This window comes from Theropithecus gelada, chromosome X (assembly GCF_003255815.1).
Source record: "Theropithecus gelada isolate Dixy chromosome X, Tgel_1.0, whole genome shotgun sequence".
Lineage (NCBI taxonomy): Eukaryota > Metazoa > Chordata > Mammalia > Primates > Cercopithecidae > Theropithecus > Theropithecus gelada.
Genome location: NC_037689.1, coordinates 9,300,191 through 9,320,799, shown reverse-complemented (window position 1 = coordinate 9,320,799; position 20,609 = coordinate 9,300,191). Strand labels below are relative to the sequence as shown.

The 20,609-nt window shown below is 39.7% G+C and overlaps 1 protein-coding gene across 4 annotated transcripts in view; it reads left to right on the top strand.

The window, feature by feature from the left end:
* CLCN5 (chloride voltage-gated channel 5) overlaps positions 1–20,609 on the top strand; it is a 162,671-nt gene that overhangs the window by 127,289 nt on the left and 14,773 nt on the right. For 2 of the 4 annotated variants that reach the window (XM_025372928.1, XM_025372929.1), the window contains exons 5-9: positions 5,754–5,905; positions 8,392–8,491; positions 11,690–11,877; positions 16,808–16,930; positions 17,852–18,058. In XM_025372928.1, coding sequence (XP_025228713.1) covers positions 5,754–5,905; positions 8,392–8,491; positions 11,690–11,877; positions 16,808–16,930; positions 17,852–18,058 — 770 coding nt within the window. Of the gene's footprint in view, positions 1–3,267; positions 3,469–5,606; positions 5,620–5,753; positions 5,906–8,391; positions 8,492–11,689; positions 11,878–16,807; positions 16,931–17,851; positions 18,059–20,609 lie in introns of those variants that run through there. The other 2 variants (XM_025372931.1, XM_025372930.1) reach the window with 2 other exon arrangements.

Here is a 20,609-nt window from a genome sequence, read left to right as displayed (position 1 = left end):
TTTTGAGACGGAGTCTCGCTCTGTCGCCCAGGCTGGAGTGCAGTGGCCGGATCTCAGCTCACTGCAAGCTCCGCCTCCCGGGTTCACGCCATTCTCCTGCCTCAGCCTCCAGAGTAGCTGGGACTACAGGCGCCCGCTACCTCGCCCGGCTAGTTTTTTGTATTTTTTAGTAGAGACGGGGTTTCACCGTGTTAGCCAGGATGGTCTCGATCTCCTGACCTTGTGATCCGCCCGTCTCGGCCTCCCAAAGTGCTGGGATTACAGGCTTGCGCCACCGCGCCCGGCCTATTTTTTTTTCTTATAGAGTCAAAAATCTAAACTCACCTAAGTACCCCAACCTGACACGTGGGCTCATTGTTTAATTTTACTCTGCCTTCCTTGGCAGCATATTTACACGCCAGAAACTTAGCTCTTAATGCATTGTGTTTTGAAAAACCTTTTGCATTTCATTACTTTGCGCATCATTAGTTGATGGGTAGATCATTTCTGCTGCCATTCTTGACAGTTAAATTTTAAAAATTTCTTTTTTTCTTTTTTTCTTTTTTTTTTTTTTTTTTTTTTTGAGACGGAGTCTCGCTCTGTCACCCAGGCTGGAGTGCAGTGGCCGGATCTCAGCTCGCTGCAAGCTCCGCCTCCCGGGTTCACGCCATTCTCCTGCCTCAGCCTCCCAAGTAGCTGGGACTACAGGCGCCCGCCACCACGCCCGGCTAGTTTTTTTGTATTTTTTAGTAGAGACGGGGTTTCACCGTTTTAGCCAGGATGGTCTCGATATCCTGACCTCGTGATCCGCCCATCTCGGCCTCCCAAAGTGCTGGGATTACAGGCTTGAGCCACCGCGCCCGGCCTATTTTTTTCTACTAAGTTTTAAAAATGCTAAGAAAAGAAACCAGCTAGATGTGGAATATGACCAACGACTTAAGCTGTTTGTCATCAAGTCAGCTATAGATATCTTGATGAAAGTGTGTGAACAAATTAAACCTTTTCATTGATGAAACCTAAAATAGTAGCAATGGCTGTCATCATCATCATTATTATACATTTTAAAATATATTGTTTTTCCTATTCTAAAAAGTAGGATGAATATTTTTAAATTCACAGTCTGCACTTGTGTCAGTTAACCATTTAGAGGTCTTCATGTGCTAAAAGTTTTCAAAATATTGCGCAGGGGCCACTGGCATTGTAAAAATTGGGAAATAGTCTGGTCAGATCAGTGTTTCAGAAAGTATTCTGCTTATCTCAAAATATTCTATTATTGCATTTTTATCATAGGATGCATTAAAAATTGGTAAGAATTTCTTTATCTGATTTTCACAATAATATCAATTGACCTACACTGAGCAGTCTGTATAATGAACACACACTAAAGATGGCAAATTTGCCAGAGAAAGCATGGAGGGTAGAAAAGAATAAAAGAAATAAAGCAGGTCAAACTCTGATACTGGTGCCTTATTTCTTAATCTAAATTGTAATTAAATCTTATTTTATTTAGTATGAGGACTGAATCATAACCACCAGCCCTCTAGTGCTCAAAGGAAGTAACTGTACATGGAATTAAAAAAAAAGTGCCTCCCTTGGAAGTGCTGATAAAGCATTTGAGAAATACATGAACTTTCATTAAAAGTTAATAACATGGCACCAGCCATGCAATCCATAGAACTATACATTTTTATGTATCAAAAAAGATAGTATCTTTGCTGAATTGACTGCTAAATACTATAGCTGCTAAAGTGTAAAATAATCTAACAGATAATGTAAATCATACTAGATAATACAAGTGAATTCTGTAGTGGTCTTCAGATACTGTTACAGGTAAAATTGTGTTTACAAATGAGCAACTTGGAAGGAGGCTTTAGAGGTTGGGCACATTACCCTCTTTGAGTGAGATAGACATACTTTTCTGAAAGTTTAATCAAATAAGACAGTCACAGTTGGGCCACAAATGGTTTTTGCTTTAAGAAGCAATGTAGCTCATGGCCACTTAATACAGTCAGTTGCCACTTCATTTTCAATCCTTCTCCTTAATTAATGCTAGATTAGTTCATCAAGTGGGTGAGATAATGTAACAATGATGAACTGAAAGCATACAGGTCCCATGCAATGCCTCACATTTCATAAAGTTTTGTTGTATTAACATTTCAGGGCATATCGAACCTTAAGAATTGATGCGAGTAATACCATTTCAAAGCTCTACACATAGGGTCCAATTATTACAGCACACTGTGACTGGGTTAATATTTAATAGTGGCTGTCCTTCACGTTCCCTTAGGGAATCCTCCCAATTTAGGGAGTTGGGAGATAGCAGTTTTATTCTTCTTTACCGAACTGGCCTTATTGTGCAACTAATTAAGACCTGCTTTAAAATAGCCTTCACAACCCTTTAAAACCATGGAAACATCATAGTGAATTTATTGTCAGGCTAAAATAGCTACTTTCATCCAGGTTGGATTAATGAGTATCAGAGTTGTCGTTGCTTTCTGGGTAGAGCATTACTACTCAGAAACAACTCATTTTCTTGACTATACTCTGGGTTTTCAAAGTGATGAGGTGCTGTTAAAGAACCGACCTTGTATAGTAAGTTCACATGCAGTTCAGTTTTTCACATTTTTCTTTAATTATGACTTGTACATGAAGCATAAAACATGTGTACAGTTTAAAGAATAATTATTAAGTGAACGCTCAGATAAACCACCTCCCAGATCAAGAAAAATGACCAGCATTCCAGAAGCCCTGCCCTTGCCATGTGTCCCTCCCACACGGCAGTCCTCTACTCTGGATAGCTTCTGTCTTTACTTTTGCCATTTCCTTGCTTCTGTTTGAAATGTAATCACTTACATTTGTATTCTAAAATGATATAACTTGCTTGTCTGTTTTTGAACTTAGAGACATAGAATCGTAATGAATGTTATGTGCATTTTTGTGTCTGGTATCTTTCACTCAGCATTAGGTTTGTGAGACTTTACCCACGTTGTTGCTATCCAGTGTATTTTTTAAAAAGCCTTTTTTATATTTGCTTTTCTCCCTTTTATACTTAGGACCCCTGTAACTCTAAATTCTTTTGGGTATTTCTACTTTGCCTTCTTGGACTTTCTGCTAAATGAAGATTAAGACTTGTCTGGACCCCGGTTTCCTGAGCTGACCCGACTGCCACCAGTTTGATGGCATTTGTTTAGATGAGACTACATCTTTAAGGCTTCTGTGCCTGGTTAAAAATCTTCCTTTCTCCCAGGCTGGTCCAAAGGTCTGGTCACGTGACTCCAGCAGTGACATCACATTCTGACCGCCAGGGAACACTGGTAGTTCTTTAGGTGGCGTTTGTTGCTGTGAAAGGCAGAGAATGCAGCAAGTGCCCTTCTAAAGCACTTCAGACTGGGGCTTCTTTTGTAACAGCTCCCCAACCTAAATGACCAAATGCGGGCTGCCAAGGTTATTTCTTCCTTGAGGCAGAAAAAAAGAAAACTGTGATTGAAGGTAAGCAGACTTGAGCCCGACCAAGGACTGAAGCATGCCCCCCGGGAGCAGGGGGTCTGGAGAATCGCACACAGTCTGTTGTAGGATTCTAATCACTGCCTGCTCTTTGAGAGGGGCCTGACAATTGCGTTTCTAAGGAAACCGGACTACAAAGGAGGAGGATGCGGTGCTCATGTTACCTAGTGATGTAATAGGATTCTTTCTTTCCTGCTAGAAGCTGTTGCAGATCTTCATTTTGCCTTAATATCCTTAAAGGTAGGGGCCTCATTTGATAGATAGTGTAACATTAGATAGCTATCAGATGATTTTTAAAATCAGTTTCACAAAATCCTGTTTTTCCCCTTCTGAAAGGAAAACTCTTAAACCAGAGCAAATTCAACTGGAGCATTAACCTGCCTTAAAAAGTAAATATCTGGTTGTTTGGTGTCCTGTGTTCATGTCAGCATGGGACTTGAGAATTGAAACAGCTTGCCCTCCCCCACCTCCACACATACATACTTTATCCTCTTTCTGCGCTCATTTCCTAGCTGGCTTTTTCCCTCTAAGCTCTCAAGAAACACACCAGCTTTCATCTTTATCGGTATGACACTGACATGATAGGAAATGCTGGGCTGGTGATTCAGCAGCCATCCATTTTACAGTCAGGTACGAATGAAGATATGGAAAGGACTTTGGTTTGGGGTTTTAAGATTAACTTGCTCACCTTTTCCACTCCACCCCCACCCAACCCCCACCCTACAGATGATTTGGACTCTGCAGAGTTTTTTCTTTCAAATATGCACCTTGCCTGTGAAAGGCGTGCTGACTTAAGTATTCAGAAGACTTACAATTGGTCAACCAATTGTAAGTACAGCTTGGGGTGTTCCTTCAAACTTTCCCCATAAGAGTGCTAAAGTTGTCTGTTTGGAGTTTACAGTGAAGATGGGGATGCAGATGGGAGGAGAGGGAGTCAGTTCAGGCCCACTTGGGCCTCCTCTGCAGAGGGATTCATTACCAAACAGTCTGGAGGAAGCCTTGTCCCTGCCAAGGTTGGTGCTGCAAATGTGAGCTTTGGCTGGGTGAATTAAATGATGACATTACTCTGCACTTTTCCCCAGTGTGCATTTGCATAGATTCCTCAGTACTGTTTTGTATTTTGTGTTTAATAGCAAAATCTTATTCCATCAGATGATGTTGCTGAAATATTTTGTCAAGTTTAAGCCTTGTGTGAGTATAGCTTGTGAGTTTAAAACTTTCTCCCCCATTTCCACCGTTCATCAAACAAATTTTGGTTCAGCTGATATTTACTGATTCTTGGATATGTGCTAGACACCGTAGAGAAGGGAACGATGAATCAGATATTGGGCTACCAGCAAAGAGCTTCTAGTCTACAAAGGAAGATAAAGCATGCACAGAAGTAATTGTAATAAAAGTACCCAAAGCAAAGTAGATAAGGGACTATGGTGGGTGGGCAGGTGGATATGTTTCTTCCCGTTGAAGGATCAGAGAGGGACATTTAATCACTGAATCATGCACTGTTCTTTAAATCTCTGCTTGTAAATCTTAGACTGTGCTGACATACTTAGAGTTCCTACAAGCCTGTTATGTCAGAGATCAAGTCTTATACCTATTGAAGGGAAATTTGTACATTCCAGCGAACTTAACTTGTGAAGAGGCCCACATGCTTTATTTGGAGTCCCCAGTCAGGCAAAAACCACTTCATAGGATTGAATTATTACCTTATAAATGTAAAATGGTTCTTGATGTGATATGGCTGCAAGTGCCTTTGACCCTTTTCTCTCCCTTCCATAAACTGAAATACCTAAGCTGCTCCAACCTCCTTTTTGTCTTTTTTTTTTTTAAATTTATTTATTATTATTATACTTTAAGTTGTAGGGTACATGTGCATAACGTGCAGGTTTGTTACATATGTATACTTGTGCCATGTTGGTCTGCTGCACCCATCAACTCGTCATTTACATCAGGTATAACTCCCAATGTCCTTTTTGTCTTTTGTTTCATAAATCCTTTCCCATTGCGCATCAACTCCTGTTGTTTCTCTCTTTGTACTGTCACTCTCATCTGTCGCTTTCCATTCACACTGCCTTTAGCCACTCATCATTTTGTGCCTACACCACAGAAATCTCTGAATGTAATGGATGTTCCTACCAGGTGACTGTATTTCTTTATCAACCCCAACTGTAGTCATCTGATAGTTTAAGGGCCTGCCTTTTGGAACCAAAAAGAACGTGTTAAAAATGTTAAGAGTTTCTGAAGTACTAATGTCTGTTTCTTGTTCAATACAGAGGACAAGTCGTACAATGGTGGAGGAATAGGTTATTCAAATAGGATCATGGACTTCTTGGAGGAGCCAATCCCTGGTGTAGGGACCTATGATGATTTCAATACAATTGACTGGGTGCGAGAGAAGTCTCGAGACCGGGATAGGCACCGAGAGGTAAGACAAAAGACGACACTTGGGTAAGTGTTAGGAAATACAGGGGAAGAAATTGAAGATACATATTCTTTCTATTCTTTCCTTTCTTCAGCCCTGGATGTGACTGAATCTGGTTTCTGTTGGCAATATAGGGTTTCATTTTTAAATTTGTTTTTAAAGACAACTTGCACATAATATTTTTAATTACACTTTAAGTTCTAGGTACATGTGCACAACGTGCAGGTTTGTTACATATGTATACATGTGCCATGTTGGTGCTTGCACATAATTTTTATCCTAAATTTTAAAAATTGTATTTAATGATTTATCTTCCTATAGGAAATAGTTGAAAAGGATCCTTACAGCAAAAAGGGATATAGATGCCTCTGAAGAGAGGTGAAAACAAACTTGGAGGAAGGTGGCAAAATAAATGTCAAAGATCTTCCTTTCCCATCTCATCTCTCTTTTATGGTTTTTTCCTTAATGCAGGATATTCATAACAAAGAAAAGTAAATGATTTTCTGTTAAAGGAATAAAAGAAAAAAATCTCAGAGCCCTAGTGTTTACTGAGTTTACAAAGTAAACTCCTTGTGATTATTGCTCTTGTGCAACCATAAAACCAAAGTAAACTTATGCTTTCAACTCCAACAAAACCACAAGACCAGTTAAATTCAAATTGGGGACATTAACTTAATGTGATAGGTAATAGATGGTACGTAAGTACCATCTATGGTACCTGCTATGGTACATAAGTACCTGCTATGGCACAGGTTCTTTTGAATTTAGCAAGAGGATTTCCCCACTTCTCTCTTTTTGAAGTACTGTGAAAACTTCTCAGAGAGACCTGCCAAGGTCATTTGCCTTTAACTTGTTGCTGTGTATCATTTAAATTAGGGAATCACAATTTCTGGTTTGTAGAAGGACCACATGGAGAGCTTATTAAAAAAAAATAGGTGTCCAACCCCAGAGATTCTCAGTAGGTGGTTCTCTGGTGAGTCACTTCTTCAACCCACAATAGATATTATTATTATTTTTTCTTTCTTACTATTTCTGCTTGGACTCCAGATTTGAAATGTGAGTTTTTAAGCTGCCCCATTCTCTCCCAAGTTCATGATTTCCTCCTCTTAGAACCAAGCAAATGTCTTGAGTAGTCAGATGGAGATTGCCTTTCATTCTTAAGCCTTTCCAGCTCCTGACTGGTTTTCTCACGACCACCTGAACCCAGGAGTCAGGTTGTCCCAAGTATAGGTTTTGAGAAATTCCTTCTTAATCCTTGGATATCTGGTGATTCTACTGAGTTTTCTTGCCACAACTCGAAAAGTTGATCACTATAAAGCATTTCATGTTTTTCATAAGATTTCTGCCATTTGGGAACATATACACATATTCTTTTTATCGTTATGTATCAATTCATCAGGCAGGCTTTAGAATTTCTGCCATCTGTAATTTACCAGTTTGTCATCAGTTGCATATTCAACATATTATCCAGATTATGAGAGTCACCTGTGATATGACAAGTGCACACTTCCTTTTATATTAATGGTTGCATCTGAGGCAAATTATGCCAATTAGTAATCCAAAACCAGTTAAATTGTGTTTATCAAATAGTCCAAGGGAGCTTTTTTTTTTTTTTTTTTGCATTAACTGTTCATTATCAGAAGGGAAACAGTGTCACAGGGAAAAATGTAACTGTTCCTTTCCAGTACTGAAATTGGAAACTTAGAGTCACAGGTCAAAACTATTTTAAAAAATGCTTTTGAAATTTTCAGAATAATTGATTGTGACGTTACTGTAGATAAGGTGGGGTAACTAAGTTGCCATTTCAAAGATAAGAAATAGAGGTACAGAGAAAGGGGAGGTACCAGTGACAAAACTGTCAGAATGTTGATTTTTAAAATGTAGGCCCTGAAGGGTTAAATTGTTAAGTCTAGGACTTAAAAGATAAAACTTTCTGCACCTCCTGATAGCCTTGATGTTACCAGCAGGTTTTTGATACATTGTTGCTATCACTTAGTATCTGTGACCACTGTACAATTAGAGGTTTGTGGGATTAAGTCTGGGAATTTGCCTGACCTGAACCACAGCCCCCAGGTATTAAGCCTCAATTTGTACTTTTATCACTCAAATAAGCCTGTGTTTGTTTATTATTTGAAAAACATTGAAACTATTTGCTGTGAGTCAAGAGATTGTCCTTGGAATATCTGATGTCCAGATAGAAAGATACCACTGCAATAAGCAAAACAAGTTGATGCTGTAAGAAATGAGCAGCTTGGGCGGAAGCTCTGAATAAGGGATTTGCGGGCTTTACAATACTGTAGATGAAGGTGGGGTTTCAGTAAACCTCAAAAGTTGTTAGTGAAACTGGTTGAGCTAAAGATTATGTGAAAAGTAGCTCTAAATTGGTCTCTATTCTCCAGTGATTTGTCTTTGTGTTTCTTTGTTGAACAGTTTTTAAGTGAAAAAAGGGTGTGTGTAGAGTGTACCAATGTTTTCTCATTTTCCCCTAGATTACCAATAAAAGCAAAGAGTCAACATGGGCCTTAATTCACAGTGTGAGTGATGCTTTTTCCGGCTGGTTGTTGATGCTCCTTATTGGGCTTTTATCAGGTATGGTAAACTGTTAGTTTTCAAAACAAATCTCCTAAAATTGTGGTATGTCTCTCCCGTAAGTCCTGAGCTGAGTCAGGTACTGTGTTTTCCTATTTTTCTACCTTAAATGAATTGCTGGTGAACCTTGTAGAAGCTCAATGTCCCCATCTGTAAAGGGTACTAATACCTGCAATTCTTACCTTAAATAAATGAGGAAATGCATTTAAATGTATTTTGTACACTATAAAATACTGTATCCATTTTAAGGTGATGTTAGCCCTTTGGTGCTTGTTTTGAGGAAGAGCCCTTCTGTTGGAGACAGTTTTTTTTTTTTTTCTTAAATATATACTGCATGGGTTTTAGGAGATAAGATGTGGAAGAGGACTTCCTGAGACATTTTGTGGGTGTTTCTTAAACATCTACTCTCTCATTTGGTAATGCAGAAAAGCATGTAAGATATGGCTCATACTCCCAAGAAGCTTATGATCTCATTCTTTCATAGTGGCTGGGGGTGGAATGGTGCCACCTTGCCCTATAAACTCCATCAATCTCCCCCGCCACTCCAAATAATATACAGTCTCACTAAAAATGGTATAGTTGCTGTACAAATACAGCTTTCAACCAAGTTCCCAAGAAGGTTTCTCACCCAGTGGAGGAAGCAGAGGGCCAAGGACACTAGGTAGAGATGGTAAGAGGTGTGTCCTTATGGCATTAAAGGATAGGGCCTAGGCAAATCTGTAATCTTGAGCTGAAAGAGAAGTTAGGTGGAAACCTGGAGGTGGAAGGTATACAGTGGTAGTTAACAGCAAGTAGATGCTCTAGTTTTAGGCTGCCTGGATTTGAATCCAAGCCCCACCACTTGATAGTTTTGTGGCTTTGAGCAAGTTTCTTAACCCCTGGAAGCCTTAGTTTACTGCTCTGTAAAATGGTGATAATCAAAGTCCCTATGTTAGAAGTTTGCTGTGAGGATTAAATGAGATATAGCACATAATAGCACTTATTAAGCACAGCAGCCAGTTGTTAATGTTGCTGCCGCTGCCGTTACCAAGAGAGAGTAATTCATGAGCCATGAAGTAGAACGTGACTGTAGCAAATGAGGAATGGCTTATCTATAGCTGGGTTTTCAAAAATTGTGTAGGGCAGGGATTGGCAAACTTATGCTGTAAAGAAGCCAGATAGTAAATATTTTAGGATTTGTGGGTCAAGTGTTCTCTGTAGCACCCACTCCATTCTGCTGATGTGGCATGAAAGCAGCCATAGACCATAGGTAAACAAACAAGCCTAGCTGTGACCAGAAAAACTTTATTTGCAAAAATAGGAGATAGGCAGGATTTGGCCCTTGGGCTATAGTTTGCCAACCCATGGCCTGGGGTGTTAACTCTGCCCCTTCTGGCTCTTACAGGAGAGAGAACATGGTCTGGCTGTTTGGAGCTGCCTAATAATAGACTGGGTGGTCTGTAATGCTAAGTATTGCAGAGAGGCCAAGAAGAAGGAAGATGGCTGAGAAAAGATTATATCACCTAGCAGTTAGGAACACAGCAGTTGCCTTGAAAAGCCATCTTAGAAAAATATTAGGAGCTAAATCTATTCGGTTGGTGCAAAAGTAATTGCATTACTTTTAATGGCAAAAACCGCAATTGCTTTTGCACCAACCTAATAGATTTCAAGGGAAGGCAACCACTGTAGAAGTTTTGGTAGTCATAGGAGAGAGAGGAAAGGTAAAGGCTTGAAATGACAACAAGGACAAGGGACAGCATTTTATTCTTCAGGGTAGGGGAAACCTAATAAAATTTGTAACCAGAGAAGAAAGAACTGACTCTGGGGAGGAGGAGAGGTAGAAGGAGAAGACAGGATTGAGGGTACCAGTGTTAGGTGAAATAAGACATGCACACATGAAACAACCAGAGAATAAGCCAAACTGTATAACATCATGGTAATTTTCTGAATCCAGGCAGTAAGAGTTAGAAGGCAGAGAAGATTGTGGACCGGAGTGGCCAAGAGTAGGTGTCAAACAATGTGTTAGATTTGACTAGATTCTTCAAATATGTAAATAGCCTGTGTTAACACTTTTAGCACCTACCAAAACATACACATGACATGGCCTCCCGCCTGTTGGAATGTAGGCATAATATCCTCAAACTTTTAATGTATTTCTTGTCACTAGGTGGTCAGTGAATATTTTTCTTTCCCTTGTACACACAGGGTATTTTGTTTTTAAGCATTGGAGAGCAACAATAGAAGCAGTGTGTCTGAATGCTGGAACAGTCTGGGAATTCAGAGACTGTGAATTTTATGATGGCTTTACTGTTTCCCTAAAGCATGATTCTGGGCCATTTAATTTCTTTATGCTAGAGTTTCTTCATCTGGATGACAGAAATGATGAGAAGGCCAGAATCTAAAGTACTATAACTGTCTTAACCCTATCAGTCTATTAGCCACAGTGCATAAGACCCCAGTTCACGATTCCGTTTCCTCATCATTTTCTTTGGTGAATGTTCTGTGTATAATACTGTTTGCTCTTTCTCAGTAAGAAAACTTCAGGATGTTCATGTCTTAGGTTCAGGAGGCTTCAACATGTCTATAGCTTCATCTCACCTTCCATGCACATCACAGTTTGTGCTTTGATAAATTCAGCTCCTTTAGCCTAGAATGCCTTCCTGCCATTGCTCAAATTCCCTTGTCCATGGAGCACAATCCTGCTATCAGGGCTTAGCCCTTCTCCCCATAATCTTCGTCAGCTCTCCTCTCTAAGCAATCTCAAATAAACATCATAGAATATTCCTCAATGTTGGGCAATTCACATTTTCTGAATCTTGTATATATATATATAGGTGAGAATAAAAGAATCTTTAATAAACTTGATTCTTTATGGATCAGTATTCATAAAGTTGAAGTCAAAATAGTGTTTTTGTCTTCTTAGTTCAGCTTAAAGACAGGCCCACTAGCCCCTTGCTCCCACTCACCCATTTTGCTTTCCCTAAGTCCCTTCTATATAGAAATTCTACAGATGGCAATGTTTAGTGCAGGGATAATAAGTGAAAATCAAGCAAACACACAATGAGAAAGAGGTTACAGGTGGAATGGGGAAGTATGTGCTCATCTGTTGCTTTGATTCCTTTCCCCTCATTTTCTCTGACAAAGCTTATTCTGAGGACCAAAGAACAGTTTCTGAGATTCAGTTTAACTTTGGCCTTTCCCTCCCTCCCCACAAATCAGGTTCATTAGCTGGTTTGATAGACATCTCTGCTCATTGGATGACAGACTTAAAAGAAGGTATATGCACAGGGGGATTCTGGTTTAACCATGAACATTGTTGCTGGAACTCTGATCATGTCACCTTTGAAGAGAGAGACAAATGTCCAGAGTGGAATAGTTGGTCCCAGCTTATCATCAGCACAGATGAGGTAACGTGTAGTGATGTTTTATGAGCCATTGACTTTTATTCTACATTTATTTTGTTTCTTATACTGTGCTCACAGCAATTGCGGAATCTTCCTTTATTTTCCTTTCCACAGAAAGGGGAACCAGTACCAGCTGCCTTTCTCTGTGGTTTAAGTGCAGCTCTATTTCCATCTCTGCTGATGTGTGGAGTCATTTGACGCTTATGTTTAAAATGGTTTTTTGTTAGCTTTAATAAGCCTGGTGTTTCTTCTTTGGTACTAGTACATAGTGTGACTGAATTTCTCTTTTTTTCTAATTATTTCAAAAGAAGTGTCAGAGGCAGCCAACAGGTGAGCTATAATTTCTAATGAAGGATGGAGTGGGTTAAAAATGTGTTTATGCATATAGATACAAAAAGTGATTTTCCCTGAGCATTACATTAGAACATTGAAAAAAGTACAATGCATTCCATGTCAAAATAACAGAAACCCAGGAATAAAATTGCCTATCATCCCATTTTGTGATCAAATCAATATTTTAATTTGTCCTTGTCTTCTAGCACTTTTTTTTTTTTCTTGAGACAGGGTCTTTCCCTGTCACCCAGGCTGGAGTACAGTGACACGACCATAGCTCACCGCTATAGCCTCGACCTCCTAGCCTCAAGCAATGCTCCCACCAATCCTCCTCAGGGGTAGCTGGGACTAAAGGCGTGCACCAACACACCTAGATTATTTATTTATTTATTTATTTATTTATTTATTTATTTATTTTGTAAAAATGGAGTCTTACTGTGTTGCCTAGGCTGGTCTCTAACTCTTTGGCTCAAGTGACCCTCCTGCCTTGGCCTTCCAGAATGCTGAGATTACAGGCATGAGCCACTGTGCTTGGCCTAGCATACGTTTTTTGATGCTAAGGTAACTTTGCTTATTTTTCAGTTCCTTACCTTTCTTATACCACTCAGTTATATGTTTGATCTCTCCCACTGAAAACAAAAGCACACAAAGCAAAAAAACTCTCAGCTCCCAATTCCACCCTGACTTCGCCAACAAAGACAGGTACCATCTTAGTTCACTACTCATCTATTTTGTTAGTGAGGGAAACAAGACTAGGATGTATATTTGTACTTTTAAACATTTATATTACCCACCTTGGTCTACAAACAATTTGAGGTGGCATGTGCACACACATACAGAAATACAAACAGTCCAGGGAAAAGGAGGATAGGAAAAGAATAAGGATAGAAATAGGAGTGTTTATATACATATATGACTATGCATATTGGCTTAGGTAAAGGGTTCAATAAAAGGGATAGATACATGCTGTATGTTTGAGAGGGTTTAGGTCTATGCTTCTCAAACTAGGGTAAGGTCAGCATGCCAGAGGGTAGGTGAAACCATAGGACAAACGTTATTTGCCTTCCTAGAGCATTACTTTTTCCTGAATATTTGGCATTTTTTTCAAAAATTATGTGTAAATAATCATTTAAAATGGAATGCAAAATGTCATACTTGTTAAGAAAAAAAAAAAAATCTTTCAGCTGTGCTCCCGGGTACCCTGTCCCATACTCTGATGCCTTTGTTTACTCTCTCCTAGATTAGGAGAACTTAGGTAGAAAAGTTTGAGAAGTCCTGCGACTTAGGGTGAGAGAGAGAGAGAGAGAGTATTTCCCTTGCTTTTGGGGGAATTCTTTTATTTTAAACATAATTGGCCAGGCATGGTGGTCTATAATCCCAGCACTTTGGGAGGCCGAGGTGGGTGGATCACCTGAGGTCAAGAATTTGAGACCAGCCTAGCCAACATGGTGAAACCCTGTCTCTACAAAAAAAAAAAAAAAAAAAAAAAAAAATGTGTGTATGTGTGTGTGTGTGTGTGTGTGTGTGTGTGTATATATATATATATGGATGCCAGGTGTGGTGGTGAGCACCTGTAATCCCAGCTACTCGGGAGGCTGAGGAAGGAGAATCACTTGAACCTGGGAGGCAGAGGTTGCAGTGAGCTGTGATCGCGTCACTGCACTCCAGCCTGGGTGACAGAGTGAGACTCCAACTCAAAAAAAAAAAAAAAATCCTCTCCTCCAAGGACTGAGTGAGGTGTGCCTCATGCCTGGAATCCCAGCACTTTGGGAGGCTGAGGAGGGAGGATCCCTTGGGGCCAGGAGTTTGAGGCCAGCCTGGGCAATATAGCGAGACCCCTGTGTCTAAAAATAAAAAAACTGGGCATGGTAGCAACCACCTATAGTCCCAGCTACTCGGAAGGTGAGGTGGGAGGATTCCCTGAACTCAGGAGATCCAGGCTGTAATGAGCAATGATAGTGCCACTGCACTCCAGCATGGGCAATGGAATGAGATCCTGTCACATACACACACACACACACACACACACACACACACACACACACAAAAGTAATTACAGATTCATAGGAAGTTGCAAAACAGTGTACAAGGAGGTCCTCAGTACCCTTCCCCCGAGCCTTCCCTCCCTCAGTGGCAACAGCTTGCATAACTGTAGTACCACAGCAAAACCAGGAAATTGACATAGGTACAATCCACAGGCTTTATTTCACCAGTTTTACACACATTGATTTATGTATGTATTTTTGTGTGTGTGTATGCACGCACATATGTAGTTCATTGCAATTTTATCCCATGTGGACATTTGTTTAACCACCACCACAGTCAAGATTTAGAATTGTTCTATCACTGCAGGGCTCCCTCATGCTGCCCCTTTATATGTGTGTAAGTGTTCCAACAGTTACTTTAAAATTGGAGCTTGAGATTTGCTCTGGTGACAAATTTCTCCAGCTCTTCTTTTTATGAATGAAATCCTTTCCTGGGGAAAGAGTCCTCTAGGTTTTGTTTTTATTTTGTTTTGTTTTTTGAGACGGAGTCTCGCTCTGTCGCCCAGGCTAGAGTGCAGTGGCGCAATCTTGGCTCACTGCAAGCTCCGTCTCCCGGATTCACGCCATTCTCCTGCCTCAGCCTCCCGAGTAGCTGGGACTACAGGTGCCCGCCACCACGCCTGGCTAATTTTGTTGTATTTTTAGTAGAGACGGGGTTTCACCGTATTAGCCAGGATGGTCTTGATCTCCTGACCTCGTGATCAACCTGCCTTGGCCTCCTCTAGGTTTTAAGAAGCCTTCTCCAAATGGCAGGAAATTGGTCTCCTGGTCTCTGCCTCTGGCCAGTTTGAGTTACTTTTCCTTTCACTCCTTTACCCTCTATGTTTCCTACCTCTGCAGTCTTCTTCCTCCTTAGCGACATTGGAAAGGCAAAGAAATAGCAATCATGTGTTCCTCTGAGGGCCTAAGATAATGGAAAACCTGTGTCAAATTTACAACTCAGAAAAATCCTGAGCATTCTGGTTCTCTTTGTCTAGGTCAGTGAGTTACTTTAATAGTGTTTTGTGTTTTGAAAAGCCAAAAGTCCATTGAGTTTTGTATTTTATGTAAGTTGAGTGAGTTGCAATTCCTAATATTTCTACCAGTAAGCATAACTTCCTAATCAAAATTGCTTTTTTTGTAAGACATGACTATTTGCAGGCCCTTTAATATGGATGAATCTTTCCTGCTGGTCAGAGCTAGATTTCTTTTGTGGCATGCTTCGTTTATCACAGGGGAATAGTCTCAAAAAGTATATTCTTTCCATTTTAAAAATAGTTGTTTCCATTTTATTTATTTGTATCTGGTATTGCCAGGGTCCAAAACTTTCTACTTATATGGTTGTTGCTGAGTCTGTGGTACTAAAATTTTCTTGAAGATGTAGTTATATGTGGACTCTAAAAAAGAAAGTTGAGTAAACAGAACCAGAGAGCAGAATGGTGGTTACGTGGGGTATGGAGGAGGAGGAAATGGGGAGAAGTGAGCCAAAGGGTACAAATTTGCAGTAAGGTAGGGTGAATAAGTCTAGAGAGCTAATGTACAGTAGAGTTAATAATGCTGTATACTAAAAATTTGCTAAGAGTAGATTTTAGATGCTTTTACTGCACATACAAAGAAAGGTAACTATGGAAGGTGATATGCATGTAAGTTTATTTCAATGTAGTAACAATTTCACTATGTATGTATATAAAACATCATGTTGTACACCTTAAATACATACAATAAAAAATTTAAAAAAGTAAAGAAAAACCAAACACTCAAAATTTTGTTACTATAAACTATGAGAATTTGACACCAAGGTACGTAGGCAAAGGTGAATTTAGTGGAACTTTAGATCTGCTCTTCACTTGAAATGTGAAGCCAAGGTTCAGCCATTCCAAAAAAGGCGGAGGGGGTGCTTTTTTTTTTTTTTTTTTTGAGACGGAGTCTCGCTCTGTCGCCCAGGCTGGAGTGCAGTGGCCGGATCTCAGCTCACTGCAAGCTCCGCCTCCCGGGTTCACGCCATTCTCCGGCCTCAGCCTCCCGAGTAGCTGGGACTACAGGCGCCCGCCACCTCGCCCGGCTAGTTTTTTGTATTTCTTAATAGAGACGGGGTTTCACCCTGTTAGCCAGGATGGTCTCGATCTCCTGACCTCGTGATCCGCCCGTCTCGGCCTCCCAAAGTGCTGGGATTACAGGCTTGAGCCACCGCGCCCGGCCAAGGGGGTGCTTTTAAGACTCTTGGTAAAATGACATGGAATCATATATATTTGACTACAAAACCCATCAAAGCACTCATATAGAAAGAGAATTTTGTTTCAAGGTTTTCAGTTTGCTCTTTTCCTTGTTCATCTTTAGAATCCATGGTAAATTTCCTTTGGGTATAGCAAAGCATCTCATTTTCAGTACTAAGTGGCCTGACAGTGTTTCAGTAGTTGACAATTCAGAAAGAAACGTCTTGAACAATTTAATCTTGGTGGTTTTTTTTTTTTTTTTTTTTTGGACTTTTTTTCCTGAAAAAAACATTACTCAGAAGAGCTGCATGTCTCACTGAAGCCGTCTAGGCTAAAACAAGCTTCTTTTTCCCCCTGTTCCAGGGAGCCTTTGCCTACATAGTCAATTATTTCATGTACGTCCTCTGGGCTCTCCTATTTGCCTTCCTTGCCGTATCTCTTGTCAAGGTGTTTGCGCCTTATGCCTGTGGCTCTGGAATCCCTGAGGTGAGTCTGTTAAAATGGTTTATAAATGGTTGCAATATGAATACTTTTTGGTTAAAATCTCTTACTATGTATTCCAGCACATACCACAATTTGATGAATGTTAAACAGGATCGGATCCTGAGGCCATTTAAGGCCTAGGTCTTTCCACAAGTCCCTCTCAGCCTGGGCTACCTGGAAATTAAAGGGAGTTGATTCTTAGCCTCCTGAGGGTTCCTGTTGAGCCAGGCGCTGGAAAACCTCCCCTGTTCACTATCCAAAAAGCTTCCAGAGTATATCCCAAGATTCTGAAAAAACAGTGTTATTGTCAGCTTTTTCAGAGCAAAAGAAAGAAAATCATTTGGTACCTTTCCCACAGTATGATTTAGGCTACATGGGGTGGTTAAAACCCTGTTTCTAACTACTTTTGGCTTAGATTGCTTGACAGTGACTGAAGACACTGAGACTTAGATTACCAGGATGACTTTGCCCTTCCCCGTTTCCTGACCAGGTAATAAGTCACTTTTTTTTTTTTTTTAAAGCCAGGGAATCAAGACTATACCTAACCTTTAAGGTTGTTTCAGGGACATTAGCCTTATCTTCTCAAAACATGCCTCTTGGGTTACCACGTTGTAACATGAGGCAAACACCTATCCCTCCCTCACCAGCTCCTCCTTCATATATGCACACTCTCATACTTACAATACATCCTTGTCCAGCTATCACTCCCCTCCCTCTAAAAAGAGGGAGAACATGAAAGCTTAAAGAAGAGTTCTTGCTTTCTTTGGCTCCTGGGCTCCCTTCCAAACAGGGATCACTGTAGGTCAAGCATTTATATGTCACTTATTCTAAAGGTGCAGTTTCTATAATGAAGTCCAGATTTTTGCTTCTTAACCTTGTTGACTTCCTTAGTCTATATTCCATCTTTCTTTCTTTGACCTGCAGATAAAAACTATCTTGAGTGGTTTCATTATTAGGGGCTATTTGGGTAAGTGGACTCTGGTTATCAAAACCATCACCTTGGTGCTGGCAGTGTCGTCTGGCTTGAGCCTGGGCAAAGAGGGCCCTCTAGTGCACGTGGCTTGCTGCTGTGGGAACATCCTGTGCCACTGCTTCAACAAATACAGGAAGAATGAAGCCAAGCGCAGAGAGGTAATAATGAATGGCCTTAATAGTCTCTTTTTGGTTGTGACCATAAATGATACAGTCTTAGGGGGTGAGAATTTGAGGGTTCTACCAATGTTAATGCAAACACCCTTTGACCCAGCAATTCCACTTGTAGGAATTTATCCTACAGACATCCTAGCATGTGTGTGCACAAAGGTGTATAAGGATAGTGCAGCATCCGTCAACATAGTAAAAAACTGAAGCAACAAAAATGTCCGTCAACAGGGAACTGATCTAATAAATACTATTCTGTTCATACTGTAGAATACTTTGCAACCATTAAATGAGACAACCTTATATATATTGACTTGGAATTCTGGCTATGAAACACCATTAGATTTTAAAAGCCAGTTTCTGAATAATGTATATAATATAATTCATATTTTTTTAAAGTGTACATGCACTTATTGATAGAAAATGTCTGGAAAGTGGCTTTACTCCAAACTGGTTTTACTTTTTTTTTTTTTTTTTTTTGAGACAGGGTCTCACTCTGTCACCCAGACTGCAGTGCAGTGGCATGATCATGGCTCACTGTAGCCTCGACCTCCCTGGGCTCAGATGATCCTCCCACCTCAGCCTCCCAAGTAGCTGAAACTACAGGCACACACCACCATACCCAGCTAATTTTTGTATTTTTTGTAGAGACGGGGTTTCACTGTGTTGCCCAGGCTGGTCTCGAACTCCTGCGCTCAAGCAATCCTCCTGCCTCAGTCTCCCAAAGTGCTGGGATTACAGGCATGAGACACCATGCCTGGCCTATGCCAAACTGTTAAAAATGTTTATCTATGGTGAGTGGGAGAGTGAGGGGTAGTGAAGGAGAAGTAAGAATTTTAACTTTTTATTGTATATAATTGTATTCAAGTATATATTGCTTCTCTTACAAAATAAGTAACAGAAAGAATAGATTTTAAAAGAAGTTGTTTATTGCTATGGAATAGTACATATAAGTGCAGTGTATGTTTCAGATGTCGGTTTTTTCACTTTCTATTTCTATCTAACATTATACTTGAATTAGTTTCTCTCTGTATTGGACCTCTCTCTACCTTTTGTTTCAGCCCAGCTAAATTAGTCCCACCACGGCAACTCTGTAGTGGTTGTCATGTTTATGCAGTTGTTAATGTATGCTGTTTTGAGGAGGAAGGACTTTTTTTAAAAAAATGTTCCAAGTCATTGGTTTACTTTTTTCTTGCTATAATTAAGGGCCTAAGAAAATAATGGCTCTTGCTTTATTTTCTTTGAATTACAAAGAAGTCATATATGGAATGGGTCAAGATCAAGGTCATTTCATTTAAAAGGATTTTTCACAAAACAGGAACCTAATGATTTCTTATGAAAACCAAAAAAAAAAAAAAAAATTAACCACAAGACCCAGAAGGAAACTCAAAGATACTGAAATTTCAAATACAGAATAAATTTTGATGGTTCAGTTCAAGGGAGAAAGGTCCTGGCACAATTAGAAAAGCGAGGAAAGCTAGCAGAAGAGAAGATGGGGAAATATAAATAGATTGTTTAACTAACTGTCATGCAGTAGAGGGACTTAAAGGCAGTGTTAAATTGGTGAGGTTGTTAAATGGGAATGATGTTCAACAGAAGGGAAGAGTTGAAAAAACATTTTTTTTTTAGAAAGGCTTTATTAGAACAGTTATGAAATTTGAATGAGATTTATAGATCATATAACAGTTATTAGTGTAAATTTCCTATTTTGATCATTGAACTGTGATTATGGAAGAGACTGTCTTTGCTTTTAGGACAAAAAAGCATTTATATCCTAAATGCACTGAAACATTTCAAGGTACATGAGCCTTATATGTGCAACTGACTTTTCTGAGTGAAATTCCAATTCTTCAGAAAAAAATAGAGAATCATAAAACAAATGCAGTAATAGTAGCAATTACAGAATCTACATGAAGATATGTAGGAATTCTTTGTGCTGTTCTATCACCTTTTCTGTGTTTGAAATTTTTAAAGAAAATATAATGGTTAACAGTGAAGTGGTGATTGTTGCTGGTTTTGCATGGATGAAGGTGAGTTTGAAACTACAGATTGCTGGGGACTTTCATTCTAAAAGTTGACATTTTTGTTCAAATAGTTTCTAATAAAATAAGAGGGGAATTTGATTTGGCTGTTTCTCTATACAGATGCCATATATTTCTCCAGCTAGGCTCATATGAATATAGTCATGTCTCAATGACAGGGATACGTTATGAGAAATGCATTGTTAGGAGATTTCCTCACTATGCAAGCATTATAAATTGGACTTACAGAAACTTAGATGGTCTAGCCTACTACACACCTAGGCTTTTATAGCCTATGGCTCTTAGGCTACAAACATGTACGGTACGCGACTGTACTGAATACTGTGAGCAATTGTAACACAATGGTAAATATTTGTGCATCTAAACATAGAAAAAGTGCAGTAAAAATATAATTTTATGGGGCCACCGTGTTGTATGTGGTCCATCATTGACTGAAACATTGTTATGTGGTGCATGACAGTATTTGAATCTTTTTTTTTTTTTTTTTGAGACAAGGTCTC